Source organism: Somniosus microcephalus, chromosome 30 (assembly GCF_052327205.1).
Source record: "Somniosus microcephalus isolate GS21.2 chromosome 30, FLI_Smic_1.0, whole genome shotgun sequence".
NCBI lineage: Eukaryota > Metazoa > Chordata > Chondrichthyes > Squaliformes > Somniosidae > Somniosus > Somniosus microcephalus.
The window spans coordinates 20,565,855-20,593,037 of record NC_141016.1 but is presented as its reverse complement, the minus strand read 5'-3'; the positions used below and the strand labels follow the sequence as shown (position 1 = coordinate 20,593,037).

At 43.7% G+C, this 27,183-nt stretch overlaps 1 protein-coding gene across 1 annotated transcript; it reads right to left on the bottom strand.

The window, feature by feature from the left end:
- Window positions 1-3,181: 3,181 nt before the first annotated feature.
- Window positions 3,182-27,183, bottom strand: LOC147097991 (antigen WC1.1-like). Its single transcript, XM_085970796.1, has 8 exons — window positions 26,988-27,183; window positions 23,375-23,689; window positions 15,440-15,754; window positions 4,268-4,585; window positions 4,107-4,184; window positions 3,701-4,018; window positions 3,522-3,563; window positions 3,182-3,329 (listed from the first exon to the last, which is right to left on the bottom strand). Exons 1-8 carry the CDS (start codon window positions 27,181-27,183, stop codon window positions 3,184-3,186), a joined length of 1,728 nt encoding a protein of 575 aa, XP_085826922.1. The 3' UTR covers window positions 3,182-3,183.

Below are 27,183 nucleotides of genomic sequence, written 5' to 3'. Positions count from 1 at the left end.
GGGGCGGGCCGTCGGATTGAAGGAGTTGGAGGGGTCGCGATGTCAGTGTGCAGGTGAGTGATGGGTGCATGAGTGTAAAGGTAAGTGTGTTTGGTGTGTTTAAAGTGTGTAAAGAACTTTTACTTACCTGTACTTACCTTAACAGCCTTTCTTCCTGTAGCTGTCGGGAGCCCATCACTCAGCCGGAACTTAAAGCTGAACGGCTGCGATCTCTCAAAAGTGACAGCCTTCAGCTTTGAGTGCCGGTGGCAGTTCTAACTGAGTCTGTGCAGAATGACTCATGTTAGAAATCAGATTGTCAGTGTTTCACAGCTTCAAACAGCTGTGAGACACTGATATTTCATCTGACAGATGAAATTGCAATCTGTGACGTCACCTGTTGCCTAGTGGCCCTTAATTGGCCTGCTGTGCCCGCTGGTCAATCAAGGGAACATCGTGCGGATTGGCCAGACGTCGAAGTAGGCGGGTCAAGATCCCGAAAGTCCCGCCTTCTTCCCAACAGGTTCGGCAAAATCTACCCCATCGTGTCAAGATAGTTTAGCTTCCGTCTTAAAGTCAAACATATCCCAGCCAACCTGCACACGCATTTCACATTTTACGGCCCATAGAGCCGTGTGGGGAACTGAGTTTCTTTCCATTATACTGCTGGGTGCAATCGATATGATTTTGTTTCAAATCCAAAGTATTTCTACAATATTTTGTAATTAAATCACAGTCCAGTACGGCGGATGCTTGGCATTGTCATTTTTCGCCGAGTAAGCTCTGATATCTTTAATTATTGGTTTTTGGATGTAGGGAGTGTGATGTCCAAACAAGAGATTGTTGCAAGTAAAACAGTACCCACCCTGAATACTGGAGGAGTTCCCTTCAGGATTTCCTGATCCCGGATCAGTGTTACGCCCAATGTCACTGGTGTAATATTTAACCTGATTGAGGGACTCAATGGAATCAGAAACTGTCAAACACAAAAATAGATCGTTATTGGACACAATGATTGGGACATGGGAGCAGACAACATAATACCTTCATCGTCCCTGTGACAATACCCTGGAATTTGGTAACTGACACTATTGTGGGAGATCATTCACTACAAGGATTCCAGTGGGTCAAGCGGAAGTCCCACCACTAACTCATCAAGGCAACTAGGAAGGGACCAGAAATGCCACGACCCCTCCCTTCGTCAGCGAGCGGACATAATAAAACGCAGTACTGCCCGTTAGTACAGGTAATATCTCAGGTATCAGAGCAGAGAAGAGAGCATATAAAATAGGCGCTTAGTACAGAGAGATTGAGCGGGGTTTCCTGATCCAGATTACCTCCCCTCCTCTCCCCCATCTCCTTCATTTCAGAGCCTCTAAAAGCGCCGGCTGTCAGTGCCGAATCAAGCCCCCGCCCCACGTCCCCCGCCGCTCTATGTGCCAGAACAGAGTGTAAGGAGGAGAATATCAGATTGTTTCATCCGTCTGTTTTCGTAACCGACAGATGGCTGTTAACGGTTAAATCCCTCCTTAAAAATAGTGCAAGACAAAGGTTATATCAATTCGATTAAATTGGTTGCCCTAATATCGTAAAATACAACTTTTAGAATAATTTTAAATATAAGAATAAAAACAGTTAGAATAAGTCGGATAGAAGCAACCAATCGTAGGTGAGGATTTCCTGATAGGGACATGTTTCCAGATACAGGAATCCAGTCACCTCAAGAAATAGAATCTGGGACAAGGCGGCTGTCGCCTCATAAAAGCAGCGAGTAGGTTTGGGCTTGTTTAATTGGAATAAAATGAAATGCTAGTGACAGAAAGTCCAAGGTCATCAAACACAGAAAATATTATAAAGGGTAAGCGATAGCGAAGGAATGAAGATGGTTTCAGTCAGCTTGTGACTTCAGCGACTCTGTTCGCTATTTAAAACCAACCGGAAAAGTCGATCTTTGAGCAATACCGTCCAAAGGGAATCATCCCAAACCCATTGCTCGTCTCACTTTACACATGAACAGATAGTCTCACTGTGATAGGACACCTTCACATCAGGACAGTGAGCCGACTGCTGATCATGCCCAGTCGGTACATTGACAATCACAAGGGGTATTAAGGGGAGGTAACGTTTGTGCAGTGAAGTTTCGGTATCAAACGAAAAATACAGACCTGAGCCCTGGGACTGAACGGAATCCTCGCCGGGTGGAATATTCTCAATCTCTTCATAAATTGCTTGGTGCAAACCAGCAGGTGAATTCCTGCCGCGAGTGACGCCAGCTGTTGGAGGGAGGGCGGAGAGAATAACATTTTCTTTCACTCCACGCGAGTTTAACAGGAATTCTTCTGCGAATAAATCAAATCATAGAGATGGCGATAGTGAAGGGACGAAGTCAATTAGCGTGAAAGTGGAGGCGTTTAGTTCTGTGAGTGTTTCCGTGTGTGTCCGTGTCTCAGTATAGACACATGTTCACCTCCAGTAGACCAGGACCAATTGTATTGACCTCAGGAAAGACGAAAAGAGGTGGTACCAGGAGAAATGAATTGCAACTGATCGCTCGGTTACGGGGCCACATGGGGAATTCAGTTCAAGAGGGGCTGGGTGAAGTTGGCGAATCCTTGGAGAAAGCATAAGTTTGGAACCGCGAGTGAGCAGCTCAGGTATTTGGCACATCCCGTCAGTGTGAGGAGTGACGGGCTGTGCACACAGAGCAGGAGTGTGTTAGGTGGGTGAGATAGGAGTCGAATAGTTGTGTTGGGATGTAGAATAATCACTGGCGAATGCGGAAAATCCTGTGAAAGTGTCACCTCTCAAAATAACGGACAGACCTCGATCAGAGAGTTTGGCCATCCGGATCCAGAAACTGAAGGGGTGAACCAGAAATCCAGTCGCTAAAGTAAGAGTAATAGACCAATAAATAACTGAACGCACAGCCCAAAAAGTTTACTTAAACTTACTGGTTCATTGTTGCAACAAGTAAATTCATCTGAAATCTCGTGTACCGGCTGACGTACTGGGACCGTAAACGTGGACACTTTAAATAAGTCGGCATTTTAAATGTCCCATTTTACTATTTCGGGTAGCACATGGAATGGAAGAAAACGCCAAAAGCGGGTTAGTATTTATTTCTTACGAGAGCACCTGTCTCTCTAAGGAAAAGTGCAATAAACTGGAGACTCGCCAGGATATGAAGCAATATGAGATCAAATGTTAGTTCAGTGGTAAGATTTGAGCCTCACCTCTTCTTGTTGAATTTCTCTGTATTACCGCCATCAGTGCGATCAGCTTGCAGGTTAGAAGGACTCCGAGGGTTATGCAGACGGCAACAGGGATGGAGGTGGTTTTACATCGCTGTCCTAATCACAAGATAACAGAAAGATTTAACACAGACACAGCCCGCCTTGTATTTTTAAAAATGTTTCAGTCAATTTGAAACCCCTCACATTACCTTCAGAGATCGTCAAAACCAAAAAAATGTCAATAACACCAATACCACCAATACAAACGCTAACACTGATACTACTAATAGTACTAATAATGGTAAGTACCTGCAGGTGTGGACGGAGAAGCAGTAGGAGGCAAATCGAGTCATGTGGAATATATTCTACAAACATTTCATGAACTTCCAACATTAGGACTTTACATTAAAATGATAAACGTCGTTCTTAATTTCCGAAATCACTGAGTCAATTTAACAGAACGAGGAAACACCCGCTGCGACCCTTACCGGAACAAATCACACCGGCATCTTCCTTGTGATCACAGTTATGTTGACCTGGTGGTGAGGAACGACAGTCGGACAGAAAGGATTCACTTCCGGTGCACTTCACCTCATCCAGCCAGATAAGACCGTCACCCTGGGCAAATGCGGCCCCTCCTGCGGTCAATAGAGCGGAGCCGCAACCCAGCTGTCTGCAGACAACATTGGCATCGGCCATATCCCAGGAGTCATCACACACCGTGCCCCAGCTGTTATTGGACAATATCTCCACTCTCCCGGAGCAGTTGGTGTTACCTCCAACCAGGCGCAACGGTTGTCCCGAGTCTATCAAAGAGAATCATTTATTGTTATTTATTTAGTACAAGCCTGGAATACAAGTCAGATAGTTGGTATAATGAAGAGGAAGAAGCACCTGGTGAATGTTCATGCTCAGAACCAGATTTTCGAAGGCAGACCCTTGAACTGTAGAACTTCTCCAGCATTTTGGCTTCTGTTGAGATGAAAAACTTGCTGACTGTATTAAACATCAATGTTTGAAATGACACCCGCACATTGAGAGGTTCGTTGTGTTACCTGAACAAACAACACCTGCATCCTCCATGTGATGACAGTTGTGTTCACCCCACGGATCTGACTGACACTGCCAAAGTGTCGACTCGTGTGATTTACACTCCATCTCATCGAGCCAAATGGGTCCGGATCCCGCTCCGAATAACCGAGTGTTATGCTCAATAGATATGAGGGGGCCGCACTGTAACTGTTTACAGATCACTTCTGCATCATGTCGATCCAGTTTCTCCAAGCACACTGTTCCCCAGGCCCCATTGTAGAACACTTCCACTCTTCCCTCACAGCGATGCTTCCCTTTCAACAGCCGCAACTTGTTCTGCTCTGTCAATTGAACAAGAAATATCCTTGTGTGTTCATACTGTACAGCACATATTGCACCGGTCGTGTTCACTGGTTGTCAGCAATTATTTCAGAATTGTAATAGAAAACATCTATAAATGGAACATACAATAAAGAATATAAAGAGAAAATGCTGGAAAATCTTAGGAGATCAGGCAACATCTGCGGTGAGAGAAACAGATTTACCGTTTGAGGTCGATGACCTTTCATCAGAACTGGAATTAAGTTAGAGATGTAACAGGTTTTAAGCAAGTACATAAGTGGGAAAGCGGGAAGGGGAGGAAAGAAGAAAAGGGAAGCTCTGTGGTAAGGTGGAAGGCAAGGAAAATTTATTGACAAATTGGATGATGGTGCAAGGCAAAAGGGATGGTAATGGGCCAAGTAAAGAAAGAAAAGATGAGTCTAGAGGAAGTGTTAATGGGAATAGCAGAATCAGTAGCAGCAGCTGCCATCCGAAAAAATGGGGAGAGGTTATGATCTGAAATTGGTGAACTCAATTTTGAGTCAAAAAGGCTGTAAAGTGCCTAATGAGAAGATGAAGTGCTGTTCCTTGAGCTTTCTTTGGGCTTCATTTAACAGTGTAGGAGGCTGGAGACAGGGAGCTCTGTGTGGGAGTGGGGCAGAGAATGTAAATGACAGGTGAACGGAAGCTCGGGGTCTTGCTTGTGGACTGAAAAGAGGTATTCAGCAAAACGGTCTCCCAAACTACATTTGGTCTCCCCAATGTAGAGGAGATTGCATCGTGAGCATCGAATATGGTATACTAAATTGAAAGAAGAACAAGTAAATTGAAGTTTCGCTTGGAAGGAGTTCCTGGGGCACTGGATGGTGGGAAGGGAGGAGGTAAAAGGGCAGCTGCTGCTTCTCCTGTGCTTGCATGGGAAGATGTTGTGGAAAGTGGAGTGATGTTGGTGTGGATTGAGGAGTGAACCAGTGAGTTGCAGAAGGAACGGTCCCATTGGAATGCTGAAAGGAGGGGGGGAAAGATGTGTTTGGTGGTGGGATTATGCTGGAAGTGGCAGAAATGTCAGAGCATGATCCTTTGAATGTGGAAGCTGGTGGGGTCGAGCTGAGGACAAGGGGATGCCTATACTGGTTCTCGGAGGGAGGGGATGGGGTGAGAGCAGAAGTGCAGGAAATTTAATAGACATGGTCGAGGATCCTGTCAAACACGGTGAAGGGGAATCCTCGGTTGACGAAAAAGTTAGGCATATTGGAAGCATGGGTATTGTAGGTGGAATCATCAGAAGAGATACGATGGACTTGGAGAACCTGGAAAATGGAACAAACTCCTTACAAGAAGCGGGGTGGGATTAAGTGTAGTCAAGTTAGCTGTGGGAGTCTGTGGGCATATAGTGGATATTGGTCGATAGCCGATCCCCAGAAATGGAGAAAGAGAAGTCGAGGGATGGAAAGGAAGAGTCAGAGATGGACCAGGGAAGGGTGGAAATTGTAAGAAAAGTTGATGACATTTTCCAGTTCAGGGCAAGTGGAGGAAACCAATACAGTCATCAATTTGCCAGAAACCAGTGAGGGAGGAGACCTGAGCAGGATTGGAACGAAGAATGTTCCACTGATCCCACGAAAAGGCAGGTAAAGCTAGGACCCATATGGATTCCCATAGCAAAACCTTTTATTTGGAGGAAGTGACTGGAGTCAAAGGAAAAGTTGTTCGACGTGAGAACAATTTCAGCCAGGAGGAGCAGAGTAATGGTGGATGGGGATTGGTTGGGCGTCCATTCAGTGAACAAGTGGAGAGCCTTCAGGCCGTCCTGGTGGGGGATGGACATGTAGAGGGATTGGAGGTCCATGGTGAAAATGACATGGTTAGGGCCAGGAAACTGGAAACCATTAAAGTGTCAGAGGGAATAAAAACAGAAAATGCTGGAAATACTCAGTAGGTCAGGCAGCATCTGTGGAGAGAGAAACAGAGTTAACGTTTCAGGTCGATGACCCTTCATCAGAACTGGCGAAGGGTCATCCAGCTGAAACGTTAACTCTGTTTCTCTCTCCACAGATTCTGCCTGACCTGCTGAGTATTTCCAGCATTTCTGTTTTATTTCAGATTTCCAGCATCCGCAGTATTTTGCTTTTGTAAAGTACCGGAGGGCATTCGAAGAGTCGCAGATGTAGGTGGGAAGAGACTGGATGGGGGGGGGGGGGGGGGAAATAGAATTCAGATAGGAAGAGATCAGTTCCGTGGGCCAGAACAGGTTGAAACGATGGGTCTACCAAGGCAGTCCTGTCTGTGGATCTTGGGAATGAGGTAGAAGTGAACTGTGGTTCGTTGGTGGTGTCGTGGTCCAGGGAGGTGTAGGAGGAGGTGTCAGACTGTTGGCGTTCAGCCTCTGCAAGGTGGAGGCCAGTTCACCAAACAACAGTGCCACTCTTGTCAGCAGCTTCACCGGCAATGTTAGGGTTAGATCTGAGAGAACGGAGTACTGTAAATTCAGAAGGAGGTAGGTTAGAGTGAGTGAGGGGAACAGGGAAATTGAGATGATCGATGTCACGATGACAGTTTCTCAATGAAAAGACCTAGAAAAGGTAAGAGGCCAGTGGGAGTGGTCCAGGTAGAACGAGAATTCTGAAGACGGGAGAAAGGTTCCACTGTGCGTGTGGAAGACTTCTGGCCTAAGAAGTGGGCACGGAACTGAACGCCACAGAAGAAGAGCTCAGCTTCATGCCAACCACGAATTTCATTGAGGTGGGAGGGTAAGGGGACGAAGCTGAGGTGTTTGCTGAGGGCTGATCGTTCTGGGTCAGAGCAGGGAAGGTCAGATGGGATAATTAATACACAGCAATGGGTGAGATTGGAAGCTCAACATAAGCTCGAGGAGCAGTACCTTATATTTTGTTTAGGCACTTTTCAGCCTTCTGGACTCTACATTGAGTTCAATAATTTGAGATCATAAGCTCTGCCTACATTTCTTCAGATGGCAGCCGTTGCTGATGATTCTGCTATTTCCAATTACACCTTCTCTAGACCGATCTTGTGTTTCTCTACTTGTCCCATTACCATCCCATTTTGCCTTGCACCATCATCCATTTTGTCATTTAATCTCTCCTGCCTTCCCTTTTGTTCTTTCCTCCCCTCCCGCTTTCCAACCTGTGGTGATTATTTCCTATGTTTAATAAGAAGTATTGTGATTGGTGAATGGGGTGGTTGTTCTCTGTGTTAGTAAGAAGTATTGTAATTGGTTGTTTGTTTCTACCTTGAGATATATGCTGTAAACTCATTGGTAGTGGATGTCAGGTGATTTGTGGTGGCCATCTTAAATTCAGTTCTCTCCAGTCATGGTTGGAGACTGGTGTTGAAAGATGTGCTACTGGATTTTTACAGTTAATAAAGCCTAGATTAGAAAGGCAAATCTATTCTTTATTTCAATTTATTAACTTTTTATCAGAATGGAGCGATATCTTCAACCAGAACGATTCAATGCTGACCCTAATTCTGCAGGAGTGGATGATAAATGGAAACATTGGTATTGTACATTTACAAACTTTTTGGGTGTGTTGGAACAAGAGTCTCTGAATGAGCTGAATATGCTGATCAACTACATTGCTCCGGATGTGTATAAGTATATTTTGGACTGTAAAACTTACGAATTGGCTATTTCTACATTGGAGAAGATTTTTGTTAAACGAAAGAATGAGGTATTTGCACGTTATCTTCTATCTGCCCGTAGGCAGCAGGCGGGAGAATCTTTGGATACTTATTTACAAGCACTTCGACACCTTAGTGCTAACTGTAATTATAAAGCCGTGACGGCCGAAGAATATAAGGAAGAATCGGTACGGGATGCTTTTATTAATGGACTACTGTCTAGATCAATTCGTCAGCGGTTGTTAGAAAATAAGACTTTGGATCTCAAGAGTGCTTTTGAGCAAGCTTCTACATTGGATATGGCTCAGAGAAGTTCGGATTCTTATGCTCTTTCTAATCGACCTGCGACTGTGGTTTCGGCAGTTCCGGACAAAAAAGAATTAGGTGGACTTAATGGGAGTGGTTTACTAGATTCTGAAACAGTTTCTACTTCGGCGGCTGTTGCCTCTAGGATTCAGAAGTGTTATTTTTGTGGGAACGTCCGGCATCCTCGTTTGAAGTGTCCTGCCTGGGAGGCTGTGTGTAGTAAATATGGAAAGAGAGGTCATTATGCACGTGTCTGTAAATCATTAGGTTCAATTACCTCCTCTTCTGCGACTATTCAACCTGTAGAGAGGGCGTTTATTGCATCAATTTCTGCTGCATTTGCTCATGGCCTAAACAAAGCTATAGTTATGGCCCAAGTTAATGGGTTAGAAGTGAAGGCTCTCATAGATATGGGCAGTACCGAGAGTTTTATAAGTCTTCACTTTGCGAAGGAAAAGTGTTTGAAAATCTTGCCTGTTACTTATCAGGTGTGTATGGCTCAGACGACCCTTACTTCACAAGTAGCTGGTTGTTGCCTTGTGAAAATGATTCTTCTAGGTAATACGTATACTGATATATGCCTATCTGTTTTGCCTAATCTTTGTGCAGATATTTTGATTGGTCATGATGTGCTTAAATTACACGAGTCTCTCAGTCTTTCGTTTGGAGGGACTAAGCCACCCTTATCCATTTGTGGATTAACTTCTTTATCCATTTCTCCATTATCTTTTTTTTCCAATTTGATGCCGGATTGTAAGCCAATTGCTACCAAGTCAAGAAGGTATAGCAGTCAGGATAGAGAATTTATTAATTCTGAAGTCCAACGTCTTTTATTGGAAGGAATCATTGAACCTAGTTGTTCGCCTTGGCGGGCTCAGGTAGTTGTCACCACTAACGAGAGACATAAGAAACGAATGGTGATAGACTACTCTCAAACTATTAATAGGTATACTCAATTAGATGCGTACCCTTTGCCTAAGATTGATGAGCTTATCAACAAAGTATCTCAGTATAAGTTTTTTAGCACTATTGATTTAAAGAGTGCTTATCATCAGATTCCTATTGTTAAGAGGGATCAACCATATACAGCCTTTGAGGCTGGTGGAAAGCTGTATCAGTTTTGCCGAATACCATTTGGTGTTACTAATGGTGTTGCTTGTTTTCAACGGGCAATGGATGCTTTTATAAGTGATAACTCTCTCTCTGACACCTTTTCATATTTAGATGATATCACGGTGTGTGGTAAATCAAGGGTGGAGCATGATTCTAATTTAGAAAGATTCCTTCAAGCTGCGGAAAAAGTTGGTTTAACTTTTAATAAAGAGAAGTGTATCTTTTCGACTACTGAGGTAAATCTACTGGGGTATATTATCTCGGGAAATAAGATTAAACCAGATCCAGAATGTTTGCGACCATTGATCGATTTACCTTATCCTACTAATTCTAAGGCTTTGCAACGAGTTGTTGGACTGTTTTCTTACTATTCTAATTGGATTGCAAACTTTTCACAGAAGATCCGGCCCCTTATTCGGGTTACGACATATCCTCTATCATCGGAGGCCAGGACATGTTGTGATAATTTTAAAAAGGATATCTTAGGAGCAGTTGTGCATTCTATTGATGAGCAGGTTCCCTTTGTGATTGAGACGGATGCTTCTGATTTTGCAATTGGGGCTACTCTGAACCAGGATGGAAGGCCTGTGGCCTTTTTCTCACGTACCTTGAACAATAGTGAAAAAAGACATTCTTCAATAGAAGAAGAGGCATATGCAATAGTAGAAGCACTGCGTAAATGGAGACATTATTTATCGGGGTGACATTTCACGTTGGTAACAGATCAAAAATCTGTGTCCTTTATGTTTGATGTTAAACATTTTGGAAAGATCAAAAATGATAAAATAATGAGGTGGAGGATTGAGTTGGCATGTTACCATTTTGATATAGTTTATCATCCGGGGAAGGATAATGTTGCTGCTGATGCGCTGTCGAGGGCTTATTGTTCTGTGATTCACGGAGATACGCTTATTAATCTTCACAATGCCTTATGCCATCCTGGGGTTACGAGGATGATACACTTCGTACGCAGTAAGAATTTGCCCTTTTCAGTTGAAGACGTCAAGCGGATGACTTCATCATGTTCTATCTGTGCTCGGTGTAAACCGAATTTCTTTAAGCCTCAACGAGCTCATCTTATAAAGGCTACTTCTCCTTTTGAATGCCTGAGCGTTGATTTTAAGGGGCCTCTTCCTTCAACGACTCAAAATCGATACATATTTACTGTTGTGGATGAGTTTTCAAGGTTTCCTTTTGCTTTTCCTTGCGCAGATGTATCAGCTGCTACAGTTATCAAATGTCTGACTCAACTTTCTGTCATCTTTGGGATGCCTGCGTATATCCATTCGGATCAGGGAAGTTCTTTTATGTCTTCCCAGTTGAAGGAATACCTTCAGAGTCGGGGAATTTCTACTAGTAGAACTACCCCGTATAACCCCCAGGGTAATGGACAGTGCGAACGATACAATGGGGTGATCTGGAAGGCAGTTATGTTGGCTTTGACATCCCGGAACCTTAAGAATACACAGTGGGAAATGGTACTGCCTGATGCCCTGCATTCCATTAGATCATTGCTTTCAACGGCTACTAATGTGACCCCCCATGAAAGGCTCTTTAATTACCCGCGGAGATCTACTATGGGATATTCGGTACCTTCATGGTTTACTATGCAGGGACCTGTGCTGCTTCGACGCCATGTTAGACTGTCAAAATATGATCCTTTAGTGGAGGAGGTGGAGCTGTTGGAGGCAAATTCCCAATATGCTCATATTCGATTCCAAGATGGGAAAGAAAGTACTGTTTCAATTAAAGATTTGGCTCCTTGTGGTGGCCAGCCCTCTTCTGAGGATATTAATAATAGTCACGATTCAGATAATGTGGATGTTGTTATAGATACTACAAATATTTCCAATCCTACTGCAGATAATTATACTTCTATTAGTCAGCCTTTGATGGGTGTTCATGACCGTCCTAGTTTACTTCCTGATGGGATTTCCAATCCGGAAACCGTTGATAATCGGGATATGGATAGCCTTCCTGCAGTAGATACTTCGGTGTCTCCGGGTGTGGGAGGGCAAGGAATTTCACCAAGGATAAGAAGGTCAACATGAACAAGATATCGGTCGACTGATTGAAAATGGACTTTTAAATTGATAGTAATGTTTTAAAATTGTTGAAATATTATATTTGTATTTTAGTTGTAAATAAATTAATTATAAATTGTAAAGGTTGTTTTAGGTTGGAGCATGTTTTAAAACGAGGGGTGAATGTGGTGATTATTTCCTATGTTTAATAAGAAGTATTGTGATTGGCGAATGGGGTGGTTGTTCTCTGTGTTAGTAAGAAGTATTGTAATTGGTTGTTTGTTTCTACCTTGAGATATATGCTGTAAACTCATTGGTAGTGGATGTCAGGTGATTTGTGGTGGCCATCTTAAATTCAGTTCTCTCCAGTCATGGTTGGAGACTGGTGTTGAAAGATGTGCTACTGGATTTTTAAAGTTAATAAAGCCTAGATTAGAAAGGCAAATCTATTCTTTATTTCACAACCTCTGTACTTGCTTAAATCTTGTTACATTTCTAACTTTTTCCAGTTCTGACAAAAGGTCATTGTCCTGAAACGTTAACTCTTTTTCTCTCTCCACAGATGCTGCCTGATCTGCTGAGTATTTCCAACATTTCCTGTTTTATTTCAGATTTCCAGCATCCACTGTATTTTGCTTTTACATATAATAAAGAATAATCAATGCAGATTTCAAAGGGAAGTTCATGCTTGACCAAGCTAATTCAGTTATTTGAAGAAGTTACAGATATTGTAGACAAGGGTAATGTAGTAGATGTAATATACGTGGATTTTAAAAAGGCCTTCGATAAGGTACCACTTAGTAGAATCGTGACTTATGTCAGAGGCTGAGGAGTCAGAGGACAAGTGGCAGAAGAGATTGCTAGCTGGCTACAAAACAGAAAACAGAGTGTAGTGGTTAAAGGTAATTACTCAGACTAGTGGAACGTGGGAAGTGGTATTCTGCATGGATCGGTGCTGGGACCACGGCTGTTCATTATTTACATTGTACGAGTCGCTGGAAATCAACAGACTGTGAGACTTTCGTAGCAGCAAAGAAAAACACGTGTTAGCTTTATTAACTCTCCGCATGGACTGAGGGACTCGGCCTCATCGCAGGGCTATGACGTCATCACACAATCGATGACTCTTAAAGGGACCCTGCCCCGATAACCCAACCAAGTTCTGTACATAACGTGGAGCGATAACAACATTGGCTATACATAGTGAATTGTGTTACTGTCCCTATGTGGTCTCCGCCACAACATAAACAATTTGGACTTGGGATCGGAAATACAATTTCAAAATGTATGGATGACACTACATTCGGGGCTATAGTTGACAGCGAGGAATATGATTAGGCAGAATCTACATGATTTTATGAAAGGGAATTTATTTTTAACACATTTATTAGAGATTTTATGGATGTAACTAGCAGGGTAGATAAAAGTGAATCAGTGAGTGTAGTTTATTTGAATGACCAAAAAGCACACAATAAGTGCCACATAAAAGATTGATACACCAGATAAGGGGGTTGGGCGCAATATATTAGCATGGATAGAGGATTGGTTCATGGATAGAAAACAGAGAGTAGCGATAAACGGCTCGTTTTCAGATTGGTAGGCTGTAGGTAGCGGGGTGCCACAAGGATCAGTGCTTGGACCTCAGCTATTTACAATTTATATTAATGAATCAGATGAAGGGACTGAGTGCAATGTGTCTAAGTTGGTTGATGATATAAAGCTAGGTGGGAAAGTAAGCTGCGAGGAGGATAAAAAGGGATATAAACTGGATAAGTCAGTGGACAATAAGGTGGAAGATGGACTAAAATGTGGGGAAATGTGAAGTTATTCACTTTGGTAGGAACTAGAAAAACAGAATAGTTTTTAAATGGTGAGAAGCTTTAAATGTTGTTGCTCAGAGAGATTTAGGTGTCCTACAGGAAACACGGAGTGTTAGCATGTACGTACAGCAAACAATTAGGAAGGCAAATGGCATCTTGGCATTTATTGCAAAGGGGTTGGAGTACAAGAGTAAAGAAGTCTTACTACAATTGTACAGACCTTTGGTGAGACCACTCCTGGAATACTGTGCACAGTTGTGTTCTCCTTATCTGAGGATAGACTTGCCTTAGAGGTGGTGTAACGATGGTTTACTACATTCATAGGATGTGGGCGTCGCTGGCAAGGCCAGCATTTATTGCCCATCCCTGATTGCCCTTGAGGAGGTGGTGGTGAGCTACCTTCTTGAACCGCTGCAGTCCATCTGGTGAAGGTTCTCCCACCGTGCTGCTAGGAAGGGGATTCCAGGACTTTGACTCAATGATGATAAAGGACCGGCCATATACTTCCAAGTTAAGATGGTGCGTGACTTGGAGGGGAACTTCCAGGTGGCGGTATTCCCATGTGGCTACATTGTCCTTGTCTTTCTAGATGGTAGAGGTCGTGGGTTTGGATGTGCTGTTCAAGAAGTTTGCGTGGATTGGGCCTATACTCTCTGGCGTTTCGAAGAATGAGAGGTGATCTAATTAAAACGTATAACATTCTGAGAGGGCTTGACAGGGTAGATGCTGAGAAGTTGTTTCCATTGGAAGGGGGGCCTAGAACTAGGGGCCATAGTCTCAGGATAAGGGGTCGGCCATTTCAGACTGAGTTGAGGAGGGATGTCTTCACTCAGAGGGTTGTGAATATTTGGGATTCTCGACCCAAAAGGGCTGTGGATGCTGAATCTTTGAGTATATTCAAGCCTGAGATAGATAGATTTTTGGAATCCAGGGCAATCAAGGGATATGTGGATTAGGCAGGAAAGTGGAGTTGTGGCCGGAGATCAGCCATGATCTTATTGAATGGTGGAGCAGGCTCGATGGGCCGAATAGCCTATTCCTGCTCCTAATTGTTATGGTCTTATTGCGACAAAATAAAACTGACATTAATAAAATTGCAGAATGGGCGTGTAAATGGCAAATGAATTTAAATTTAGGTAAGTGTTATGTAATGCATAAAGAGGCCACATACTTATTGGAAAATCAAATTTTAAATGGGATAGAGGAGCAAAGGGATCTAGTGGTACACTTTAACAAATCATTAAAAGTAGCAACGGAAGTAAACAAGGCCATAGAAATGCAAACAGTGAACTGGGGTTCAATTCTAGAGGATTATAATTGAAAAGCAGGGAAATTATCTTAAACTTATTTGGAACCTTGGTTAGAACACACTTAGAGTACTGTGCACTTTTATGGTCACCATATTACAAAAAGGATAGAGAAGCACTGGAGAATGTGCAAAAAAATGATTTACAAGGAAAATGTCAGAAGGTTACAACTATCATTTAAGACTGAACAGGCTGCGGCTATGTTCTGTAGAAAAGAGAAGGCTGAAGGGTGACCTAATAGAGATCTTTAAATTTATGAAGGAGACAGATAGGGTAGACATAGATAAGATGTTTCCATTTGTGGGCAGTCCAAAACTAGGTGTCATATACATAAAGTAGTCACTAATAAATCCAATAAGGAATTGAGGAGAAACCTCTTTACCCAGAGAGTGGTTAGAATGTGGAACTTGCTACAACATAGAGTAGTTGAGGCGAATAGCGTAGCTGCCCTTTAGGTGAAGCTATATAAGTACACGAGGCAGAAATTAACAGAAGGATATGGAGAAAGGGTTAGATGAAGTACGGGGGGACGAGGCTTGTGCCAAGCATAAACATTAATGGCCGAATGGCCTGTTTCTGTGCTGTAGGTTCTATAAGAAATCTCCCGAGTAAAGCCTCGCGTATAACACTGAAGCAAATGAGCAAATTGAAAGCGCCCTGACCTGAACAGACAACCCTCACATCTTCTTTATGAGCACAGTCGTGCTGCCCCCACTGTGCTGAGGGACAGTCCCAGATAAACGATTCGTTACCCGTACAGTTCAGTTCATCCAACCAAACCGGGCCTGAGTTTTCTCCACAAGAAGCATGAAGAGCCGCCTCCAAAGCATTTCCGCAACCGAGCTGCCTGTAAACCACATCAGCGTCGGCCAGGTCCCAGGAATCATCACAAATTGAGCCCCAGGTCCCACCGTAATAAACCTCCACTCGCCCAGCACACGCGCTTCCACCGTCGGACAGCCGTAATTGCATCTGTTCTGTTGGACAACAATACAGGAGGATTATACTTGCAATACACATTTATCTCATCAGTCAACACCCAATTGCTGCTTCTCCAGTTAAAACAAACCTTGTTTTTAATGGGCCTGTGACATATCCCAGAACGTCTGTCTGCACTTAAATATTACATAGAATTACGTAGAATGATATGGCACAGAATCAGCCTACTCGGCCCAAATGGTCCAATCGGTATTTATGCTCCACACGAGCCTCCTCCCATCCCAAGTTTATGGTGGGGGTTTCAACGATAGTTTGCCGCTGAATGTCAAGGGGCGGTGGTTAGACTCTTGTTGGAGATAGTCATTGCCTGGCACTTCACTGACGCGAATGTTACTTGTCACTTATCAGCCCAAGCCTGAATGTCGTCCACGTCTTGCTGCATGCAGGCATGGACTGCTTCATATCTGAGGGGCTGTGAATGGAACTGAACACTGCAATCATCAGCGAACATCCCCACGTTTCACCTTATGATGGTGGGAAGTTCACTAAGGAAGCAGCTGAAGATGGTTGGGCCTAGGACACTGCCCTGAACAACTCCTGCAGCGATATCCTGTGGCTGAGATGATTGGCCTCAAACAACCAAAACCATGTTCCTTTGTGCTAGCTATGACTGCAGCCAGTGGAGAATTCTCCTCTGATTCCCATTAATTTCAATTTTACTAGGGGTCCTTAATGCCACACTCGGTCAAATTCAACCTTGATGTCACGGGCAGTCACTCTCACCTCACCTCTGGAATTCAGTTCTTTTGTCCATGTTTGGATCAAGGCTGTAATGAGGTCTGAAGCTGGGTGGTCCTGGCTGAGCATCGGTGAACAGGTTACAGCACTGTCAACGATTCCTTCCATTACTTTGCTAATGATTCAGAGTAGACTGATGGGGCAGTAATTGGCCGGATTGGATTTGACCTGTTTTTTGTGGGGCAGGAAATACCTGGGCTTCTGTATTGCTGGGACCCTCAGGAGGTCTCCCAGATGGATCATCCACTCAGCACTTCTGACTGAAAATGATTGCAAACGCTTCAGCCTTGTCTTTTACATTCGCAGGTTGGGCTTCATCATCATTGAGGATGACGATGTGCATAGAGCCTCCTCCTCCCTTTAGTTCTTTAATTGTCCACCACTATTCACGATTGGATGTGACAGGACTGCAGAGCTTTGACCTGATCCGTTGATTGTGGGATCGCTTAGCTCTGTCTATAGCATGCTGCTTCTGCTGTTTAGCATGCATGTAGTCCTGTGCTGTAGATTCCCTAGGTTGGCACATCATTTTTAGTTACGCCTGGTGCTGCAACTGGCATGCTCTTCTACACTCCTCATTGAACCAGAGTTGGTTACCCTGCCTTTATGGTAATGGTACAGTGACGGATATGCCGGACCACATGTTTACAGATTGTGGTGGAATAAAATTCTGTTGTGGCTGATGCCCACAGCGTCTCATGGATGCCCAATTTTGAGTTGCTACATCAGTTCTGAATCTATCCCATTTAGCACGGTGGTATTACCACACGATGGAGGGTATACTCAGTGTGTAGACAAGACTTCGTCTCCACAAGAACTGTGCGATGGTCACTGCTACAAAAACTGCCATGGACAGATGCAACTGCGACAGGTAGATTGGTGAGGATGAAGTGAAGTCGGTTTTTCCCTCACGTTGATTCTTTCATCAGCACCCATCAGTCTACTCTCAATTATCAGCAAAGCAGTGGAAGTTGTCGTCAACAGTGCAATGACGCAGCACTTACTCACCAATAACCTGCTGACCAATGCTCAGGTTGGGTTCTGCCAGGACCACTCAGCTCCAGACCTTATTACAGCCTTGGTTCAAGCATGGAAGAAAGAGCTGAATTCCAGGGGTGAGGTGAGAGTGCTTGTACTTGACATCAAGGTAGCTTTTGAACGTGCGTGGCATGAAGGAGCCCTAGTAAAATTGAAGTCCATGGGAATCAGGGGGAAACTCTCCACTAGCTGGAGTCATACCTAGCACAAGGAAGACAGTTGTGGTTGTTAGAGGCCAGTCATCTCAGCCTCAGGAAGTCGCTGCAGGAGTTCTTCAGGGCAGTGTCCTCGGCCTAACCATCTTCAGTTGCTTCATCAATTACCTTCCTTCCATTATAAGATCAGAAGTGGAGCGGTTTGCTGATGATTGCACAGTGTTCAGTTCCATTGACCAGAAACTTAACTGGACCAGCCACATAAATGCTTGGCCACAGGAGCTGGTCAGAGACTTGGTATTCTGCGTTGTGTATCTGACTTCCTGACTCACCAATGCCTTTCCACCATCTACAATGCGCAAGTCAGGAGTGTGCTGGAATACTATTCACTTGCCTGGATGAATGCAGCTCCAACATCACACAAGAAGCTCTAAACCATCCAGGACAGAGCAGCCCGCTTAATTTGGCACCCCATTCATCAACTTAAACATTCTTTCCCTCCACTACCAGTGCACCATGACTGCAGTGTGTGCCATCTACAACATGCACTGCAGCAACTCGCCAAGGCTTCTTTGACAGCACCTCCCAAACCCGCGACCACTACAACCTAGAAGGACAAGGACCACAGGCGCATGGGAACACCACCACCTCCAGGTTCCCCTGCAAGTCACACACAACCCTGACTTGGAAATATATCTCTCTTCCTTAGTACAATAGCAAAATACTGCAGATGCTGGAAATCCGAAATAACAGCAGAAAATGCTGGAAAAACTCAGCAGGCCAGGCAACATCCGTGGAGAGAAATTAGAGTTGACGTTTCGGGTCGAAACCCTTTTTCAAAACTGGGAAGAAAAGAAAATAGATCGAAGGCAGGGCTGCGATAGAACAACAGAAGTAAAAGAGACATTAAGAGGTATTCAAATGGTAATAGGACAGTGGAGACAAAAGACGGCTGAGATTAGGTGTGAAGTGTACTGGCAGGATGAGAAACAGCTGCCATGTGGTCGCCTGTCATTTTAATTCACCGCTCCATTCCCACTCGGACCTCACCGTCCTTGGCCTCTTGCATTGTTCCACGGAAGCTCAACGTAAACTCGAGAAAAGCACCTCATCTTCCGATTAGGCATTTTGCAGCCTTCCCGACTCAATATCGAGTTCAACAATTTCAGATCATAACCTTGGCCCCTATTACATTTTTACTTATATTTTTTTCCACCCCTTTGTTTTGGGTCTTCCCTGCCCACCCCCCCCCCCCCCCCGACTTTCCTTTTTTTTTCTCTCTCCCACATGGCAGCTGTTTCTCATCCTGCCAGTACACTTCACACCTAATCTCAGCCGTCTTTTGTCTCCACTGTCCTATTGCCATCTTGTCTGGTTTTGAATACCGCTTAATGTCTCGTTTACTTATTTTGTTCTATCGCAGCCCTGCCTTCGATCTATGTTATTTCCTTTCCAGTTTTGAAAAAGGCTTTCGACCTGAAACGTCAACTCTAATTTCTCTCCATGGATGTTGCCTGGCCTGCTGAGTTTTTCCAGCATTTTCTGTTGTTATCTCTCTTCCTTCATCATCGCTGGTTCAAAATCCTGGAACTCCCTCCCTAACAGCACTGCGGGAATACCTTCACCACACGGACTGCAGTGGTTCAAGAATGCGGCTCACCATCACCATCTCAAGGGCAATTAGGGATGGGCAATACATGCTGGCATTGCCAGCTCCGCCCACACACCAGGATTGAATTTTAAAAATACCTACCGCAGGCTGAGTCTGGCAGCTATGTCCATCAAGACTCGGCCAGCCCGGTCAGTATTGATGCTACTGGGCGACTCTTGGTGATGGACATTGAAGACCCCAACCCAGAGTATATTCTGTGCCCTTGGTACCCTTAGTGCTTCTTCCAAGTGCTTTTCAAAATGGAAAAGTACTGATTGATTGGCTAATAATCATCAATTACCTATTGCATAATGGATCCTACACCAGTATATGCCAAAGCATCTGTCCACACTGTTACACAGCATACTGAAAGTTACACCAGTACATCTCCAGCACATCTGTTTACACTCATAGGCTACATAATGTAACTAATCTGCAACCTTGGCGTCGCATTTGACCCTAGAACGGAGCTTCCAATCCTTTCTGCTCTCAATTACAAAGGCCGCCTATTTCTAGCTCTGTGTCATTGCTCACCTCTGCCCCTGCCTCAGCCCATCTGCTGCTGCAACGCTCATTTATGCATTTGTTGTCTCCAGAAACAAATATTCCAATGCTCTCTGGACCATCCTTACATCCTACACCCTCCATAATCTTCAGCTCACGAAAAATTCTGGTAGCCTGACCCATGGCTGTCCCACTCAACCAGTAGCCCTGTGCTCGCTGATCAATTTTGGTTTCCTGTGCGCCAAAGCCACCAGTTTTAATTATCATCCTCATGTTCAAATGAATTCATGGACTCACCCCACCCTGTCAATAAAACCGCCTCCAGTCTTAATCATTTTGAGAATTCTACTGTTCTCCAAATTTTGCTTCTTGTGCATCACCCACTTCCTTCGCCCACAATTGGAGGCCGAGACGTTTGCCGTCTAGGATCCAAGATCGTGAATTCCCTCCTTAAACCTACCGTCTCTTCAAGTTTAAGATCACTTCTTGAAACCTGCCCCACTGACCAAGCTTTTAGTCACATGTCCTAATATCTTCTTCTTTGGCTCTGTGTCCGTTTTCTGCCTGAGTACGCTCCTGTGAAGCACCTTGCGACATTTGTCTTTCGTTAAAGGCGCTATATAAATGCAAGTTCTCGATGTTGTTCAGGTCTGCCCATGTTCTCTTGCTTCGCACTCACTCCCTTTGTTAAATAACTGGTTGGAGATACACCGAGCAACAAGTAACCTATATTACCACAGTTCTCAGCAGATTACAAATTCCCCTTATTGGTTCTGTAAAATTGAACCATTTGTTCACCTGAACACAGGACCCCTACGCCCATGTTGTCATTCAGAGATGAATTCAATGTGAATGAGCTGCAGTTCTGGAGCTGCGACTCGTTTCCTTCACACTGGACATCATTCACCCACACGGGCCCTTCACTCGCTCCGTACTTTGAAGACTTTTCAGCGGCTGTCGCATAACCGCAGCCCAGCTGTCTGCAGACCACGTTGGCATCATTTAGGTCCCAGAGGTTGTCCCGCACGCTCCCCCAGCTGCCCTTGTAGTAAATCTCCACTCGCCCGTCACAGCGGCTTCCCCCATTAGTCAGTCTCGGCGGTAAACCTTCATCTACAAAAAGAAACCTATTGAGAACAACGGTTAAACTAAGGCAAACATATCTCATCATTTACTAATTCTCAATCGGACATTCATTATTACGTTTCATGATTAAAGTTTTTGTAATAATTACAAGGCTTTTAGGCAGTTTCTCTCCGTCATTACCTTTTCTCAGTGAATATATTTTACAGAGATGTCCAGCAGCTTCCAATGGCTAATCTGGGGAAAGGGGAGAAAAAACTGGAGGGCGAGCGGCCCAGGCCGGCTATTGATATTGATCAAAGGCAGGAGCAGGGGCTTAAAATGGCTCCTCACTGCTCATATTATCTCATATTGCCTCATCTTATCCAAAATGGAGAGAAGCAGTCAGAAGTTTAAACTGATATTGGCCCGTATTTTCCGATCGCATACCTCCCGCGGGCGGAGGTCTGCGATCTGGAAAAATCTGCGGGTTCCCGGGACGCACACGCTTCCACCCCTGGGCCTCAACAAACTTGAAGTGCGCAGGGCCCACGTATCCCAGGGGCGCAGGTAGTTCGCAGCGTCCCTGGGATCACGTGGGTCACAGAGATCCAATCACAGAAGGGAATCTCCCTTCATACACTTGACAGGAAGGCCTATCACCCCCCAAAACATAGTAAAACTTTAAGTAATTTTTTTTTTAATCACATTTTTAAAATGATCTAAAATTACAGCAAATTAAGTATTTTAAACAAAAATTTAATTTTTTGAAAGAAATAATTAAAGTTTTTTACGGGGCTAAAAATAAACTTACCTTTTTTAAAGTATAAATCGGTGAAAAAAAATTATTTTTATTTTTTGGAACTCTTATCCTGGTAAAAGCAGGACTTATGTTTTTACCAGGCGTAAGAATTGTAAGTGTTTTCTGCAAGCGGAGGGTCTTCAAAAAGGGGAACTATCCGCCCGCAGAGGCCCTTCTCCCGGGCAGCCGGAGGATCTGTCAAGAGCATTCTTGACAGATCGGAAATGCTGGTTTTCAGCGCATACTATCTCATATTATTTCATATTGTCTCATCTTATCCAAAATGGAGAGAAACAGTCAGAAGTTTAAACTGATATTGGCCCGCGTTTTCCGATCGCATACCTCCCGTGGGCAAGGCCTGCGATCTGGAAAAATCTGTGCCCTTACCTCAGGGCTCCCGGGAAACCTGAAACCGGCATTTCCGATGTCCCTACGGGTGGATTCACAGCGCGTACACACCCGCAGGGATCGGAATAGCTGGGCCATGTGTTTCAATGCGGTTCGCCGCCAATGAAGTACTTTTGATTTGCAGTAACTGCTATGATGGCGGGACAGGCCGAAGAATTGGTGGGCCTCCTTCTGTCTCTAATGTTCCTATGCAATTGTATGAAACGCGGGAGCGAATCTGCGCTGAAAACAGCACTGAGATAATGGACCAAATGGTGGCGCTGGTGAGGGTTAAGTGTTATTCAGGACACTGGGAGAAATGCAAACTCCATGAAATAATCAGAGGTCCTGCAAACTGATGTATATCATGAGATATTTCAATCTCTAATCATTATATTACACTCAGTGTAATGGATATTAAAACTCATTTCGCACTATTTATTAGGCAATACATTAACACTTAGACTTTTCAATGAAAATACAACTGATCTCTGCGGGGAATTGTACATTAATTAATATTTTAACCTGGTAGCATTTATAACGGTTTCAAGGCATAGTGTTACACTGTATTATATATTATTTACAGCACAGGAACAGCCCAAATGGCCCAACAGGTCTATGCCGGTGTTTATGCTCCATAGGAGCCTTGCGCTCCTCACTTCATCTAACCCTATCAGCGTATCCTTCGATTCTGTTCTCTCTCTTAGCTGGCTTCCTCTTAAATGCATCTATGTGATTCGTCTCAACTATCCAATATGGTAGCGAGTTCCAAATTCTTACTACTCTCTAAGTAAAGAAGTTTCTCCTGAATTCTTAATTGGCTTCATTAGTGACAATCTTACATTGATGGCCCCTACTTTTGGGCTTCCAAAGAAGAGGAAAAATCTTCTCTACATGTAACATATGAAACTGCTTCATAATCTTATAATGTTGATTCATATTTTATTGCTAACTTTTATAGCGGTTTCAATATAATTGCAGCATTTCATTCTGCAACAGTGCTCCCGGTTTAGCTGTTTGAACGTTTCTGCCAATAGATCTTGGTGGTGCATTCTGGGTAATGCTCTGGCTTCACCCGGATAGAGATAAACACCGTAACACAAGACATGCATTGATTAAACATGTGCTGCTTTGAAACCCTTTGGTTCAGTACTAATTCACTTGAGACAAATCGACCGACATACACAAATCTGTCTAGCTTAGTGTCAAAGGAAACGTCAACAGATGTTGAATTGCAGTTCAATAGACTGAGGGGACTCACCCGAGCAGATGACACTGACGTCATTTCCATGTGAGCAGCTAAACTGATCCCAGGATGAAACCGGACAATCCCACAATCGGGACTCGTTCCCCTGGCACCTGTAGTTCTCCTTCCAAACTGGGCCGGTTCCCTCCCCAAAATGAGCTGCTCCCGGGGTTGCGGTGACTGCCCCGCACTGAAGATGCTCACAGGCTACGCTGGCGTCTTCTAAACCAAAGTAAACATCACACAGCGTCCCCCACTGCGCTCCGCATTGAATTTCGACCCGGCCGGAGCATCGCGTGCCCCCAGGTACCAGCCTGAGACCTCTGTGACCTAAATTGTAATAATAAAAATAATAACTATTATTATATTAATAAATACTAATAACGTCGTAATTATCATAGTTAATATGAAAACACTTTCAGATGGATTCACACCTCATACGGTTACAATACAATAAAAACCACTATTACTAATACCACCATTACTACTTTTAGGAAAACTTCTGCTGTCATTACTACTGCTGTTTACACTACTTTTATACTATTACTGCTGATATTACTACTGCTAATTCTATTCCTACTAGGACACCTGTTAGCACTAGGATTACTTCTGCTACTGCTACTATTGCTGCTGCTACTACCACTATTAATACTAACTGGAATATAGGTACAGAAGCAAACCATTCAGCCCCTTGAGCCTGTTCCTCCATTCAATTAGGTCATGGCTGATGTGTACTGCAACTCAATTTTCCCAACTTTGCTCCATGTCCCTTGATACCATTACCTAACAAAAATCTGTTGATCTCAGTCTTGTAATTTATAACTGCATTTTGGTGGAGGGAATTCCAGATTTCTGATTTAACTTCTGAATGCCCTAGCTCTAAAGTTAAGATTGTGCCCTTTGTTCTGGATTCCCACATCAGGGGAAATATTTTCTCCGTATCAATTAATTTAACCTTTTATAATTTTAACCATCCCAATTACACAAACCCTCCACTTTCTAAACTCAAGGGTATACAAACCAAATGTGTTTACCTTGTCCTCACTACTCCAGATGGGGTCTGACCAAAGCTCTACACAATGAATCATCACTTCCTCACATTTGTATTCCAGACTCCTTGATATGAAGACTGATATTTAATTAGCCCTCTTCATTATTTTTTGCACCTTTGCACTAGATTTTCGTTACTTGTCTGCCTGGGCAGACAAACCCTTTTGCTCCTCCACAAATTCTAGTCTCTCACCATTAACACAATATTCCAATTGGTCTTTTTCCCATGGCCTCATATTTTCCCACATTGACCTACACCTGCCACGGACTCGCCCACTTAATTGATCTGTTTGTGCCCCGTTGTAACTTTTTAATCCCATTCATATAACGTACTGTGCCTCCTAACTTAGTGTCATCTGCAAACTTGGTTCGAAACTCTCAATTCCTTCATCCAAGTCAGTACTAAATATGGTGTAAAGGTGAGGCCCCAGTACAGATCTCTTAAACTACAACACTTGCACCATCCCGGTAATCATATTAATGGCCCAGAAATTCGGGTCTCCATGCATGAGTACACACTGGGAAACCGGCGTTTCCATTCCCCTGAAAGGAGGGGTTCAGAGGTGGAACACGTGCGCGGGAGAGGCAGCGCGTGCGCATCAAACTTACGTTTTTTTTCCCAGGTTTCTCCTGGAGGGTAAGCCTCCAGGTGTTACACTTTTAAAAAGCAGGCACAAGGCCTGTTTTTTACAAGGTAAGTGGTGAATTAATTAAAATTAAAACATTTTTTCCACAGGTTTAATATTTTTAAATACTTTAAAGAAAGGCAAGTTTATTTTTAGCCCCGTTAGAAAATGTAATTAAATTTTTCAAAAATTTAAATTATTGTTTAAAATAGTTATTTCATGTAATTTATAGTTTATTTTAAAAATGTTACTTTTTTTTAATTTATTTGAGGTTTTAGCGATGTTTTGGGGCTTATAGTATTTACAAGTTTGACAGGCCTCCCTGTCAAACTTATGAATGAGTCATTCCCTGCTACCATTGGCTCTCCATGGCCCACGTGATCCCAGGGGTGCCTCGAACTAACTGCGCCCCTGGGATATGCAAGCTCTCCGCGTCAGCAGTTGGAGCAGGCCCAGGATCGGAATCCCACGTGGGCCCACAGCACAACGGCCGGCGTGCTAGGTAAGTGCAGGTCGGAGGCTTGTACCCGCGGGAAGCCCCCGGCCCAAATTTCTGGGCCAATCTCTTTGCGGAACCTTATCTAATTTCTTCTGGAATTCCATATAGACGACATCCAAAGAAACCCTCCTTCTTTGGGACCTCCTCAGAAAATCAAGTACACATGACCTAGAATCATAGAATAATACTGTACAGAAGGAGATCATTCGACCACCGTGCCAATGCCAGCTATTTGAAAGAGATATGCTATTAGTATCACTCTCCTTCTCCATAGCCCTGCAATTTTTTCCTCTTCAAGTATTTCTCCAATTCCCTTTTGAAAGGTATCATTGACTGCTTCCACCATCCACAGAAATGATATTGAAGGACTAGAGAACGTGCAGAAAATATTTACAAGGATGTTAGACGAATCGAGAGGATACAACTATCAGAAAGGTTGGGTAGGCTGGGGCTGGGGCTAACAGGAGACATGATAGAAATCTTCAAAATTACGAAGGAGTCCGTTTGAGTGAATGAGCAGAAACTCTTTTCACTTGTGGGTAAGCCTAGAACAAGGAGGCACATTTTAAAATAGCCACTAACAGATCAAAGTAGTTGGGAGGAGTTTTTTTTACATAGACAATGGTGATAATGTAGAACTCGCAGCCACATGGGGTGTTTGGAGCAGATAACATTGATGCATTCACGAGTAGGCTTGATACTTAAATGAGGGAGAAGGTAATTGATGGATACGGGGCCTGGTGGGATGAGGTTATTAGAGTTGGAGGAGGCTTGTGCAGAATATACACATCGGCACAGTCCAGTTGTGCAAACTGACTTCTTTTCTGTACTGTAGATTCCATGAAGTTCTATGCAAGTAATGTCATTGCATGTTCATATGGTTTAAACCTAGTCTTTGAATCATGCACTTTGAAGAAATACTGTCCAAATAGAGTCTCTATCCAACCAGGCCCCATTACAAGGATCACGGGACTGAATGATTGTTCATTTATGTTCCCTGATGATTTCCTCTTGGTACATTCTGTTTATTTGGTTACTGATCATTTCTTGATAATATATATTGTGTTTCCTACAATTTTGATTACTTTTTAACAGTTTTGTACTGGAGCTGACCCTGCTCTGACTATTTTCACTGACTGTACTGATTCTACATTCACCCACTGTGCAGGGGCCCATATTGATTATCGCCCAGTTTTGCTGCACTTACCAATTGCACAGCGACCCCTTTGTTTATTTTTACAGTTTTGTACTGAAGCCAACCCTGCTGTGACTATTATCACTGACTGTCGTGTTTCTAAATTCACCCACTGTCCAGGGACCACAATTGATTCTTTCGCAGTTTTGCTGCACTTATCCAGTGTAAAACGACAGAATGTGTCTGAGCCGTGCCGCTGAATACTGCTTCGCAGTCACAGTCCATCAATGGGCTTTGCAACTTTATCGGGTAACTTGCCAAAGATCTGAGGAAATGTCTTACGATCAGTCAGTGAGACTGTCAGAGAGGCACAGAGCTCACAGACACATTTACTGATAATCAGAAGTTGTAAATTTTCACCATCGATGAACTGTACCAGTGATGTGTTCCCTGTAATCAAAACGACAAGTCTTTTATAAAAGGTGACCACTTGGAATCGAGGATAACTTTCCAT

Bases quoted from the DNA above. Each gene is read 5' to 3' on its own strand.
- LOC147097991 (XM_085970796.1), bottom strand. From the start codon at position 27,183: ATGGAAAGTTATCCTCGATTCCAAGTGGTCACCTTTTATAAAAGACTT. The intron at 4,185-4,267 runs GTAACACAACGA...TCATCTCAACAG, and splicing joins TGCAGGTGTTGTTTGTTCAG to AAGCCAAAATGCTGGAGAAG. The intron at 3,330-3,521 runs GTACTTACCATT...TCTTGTGATTAG, and splicing joins TTCTCCGTCCACACCTGCAG to GACAGCGATGTAAAACCACC.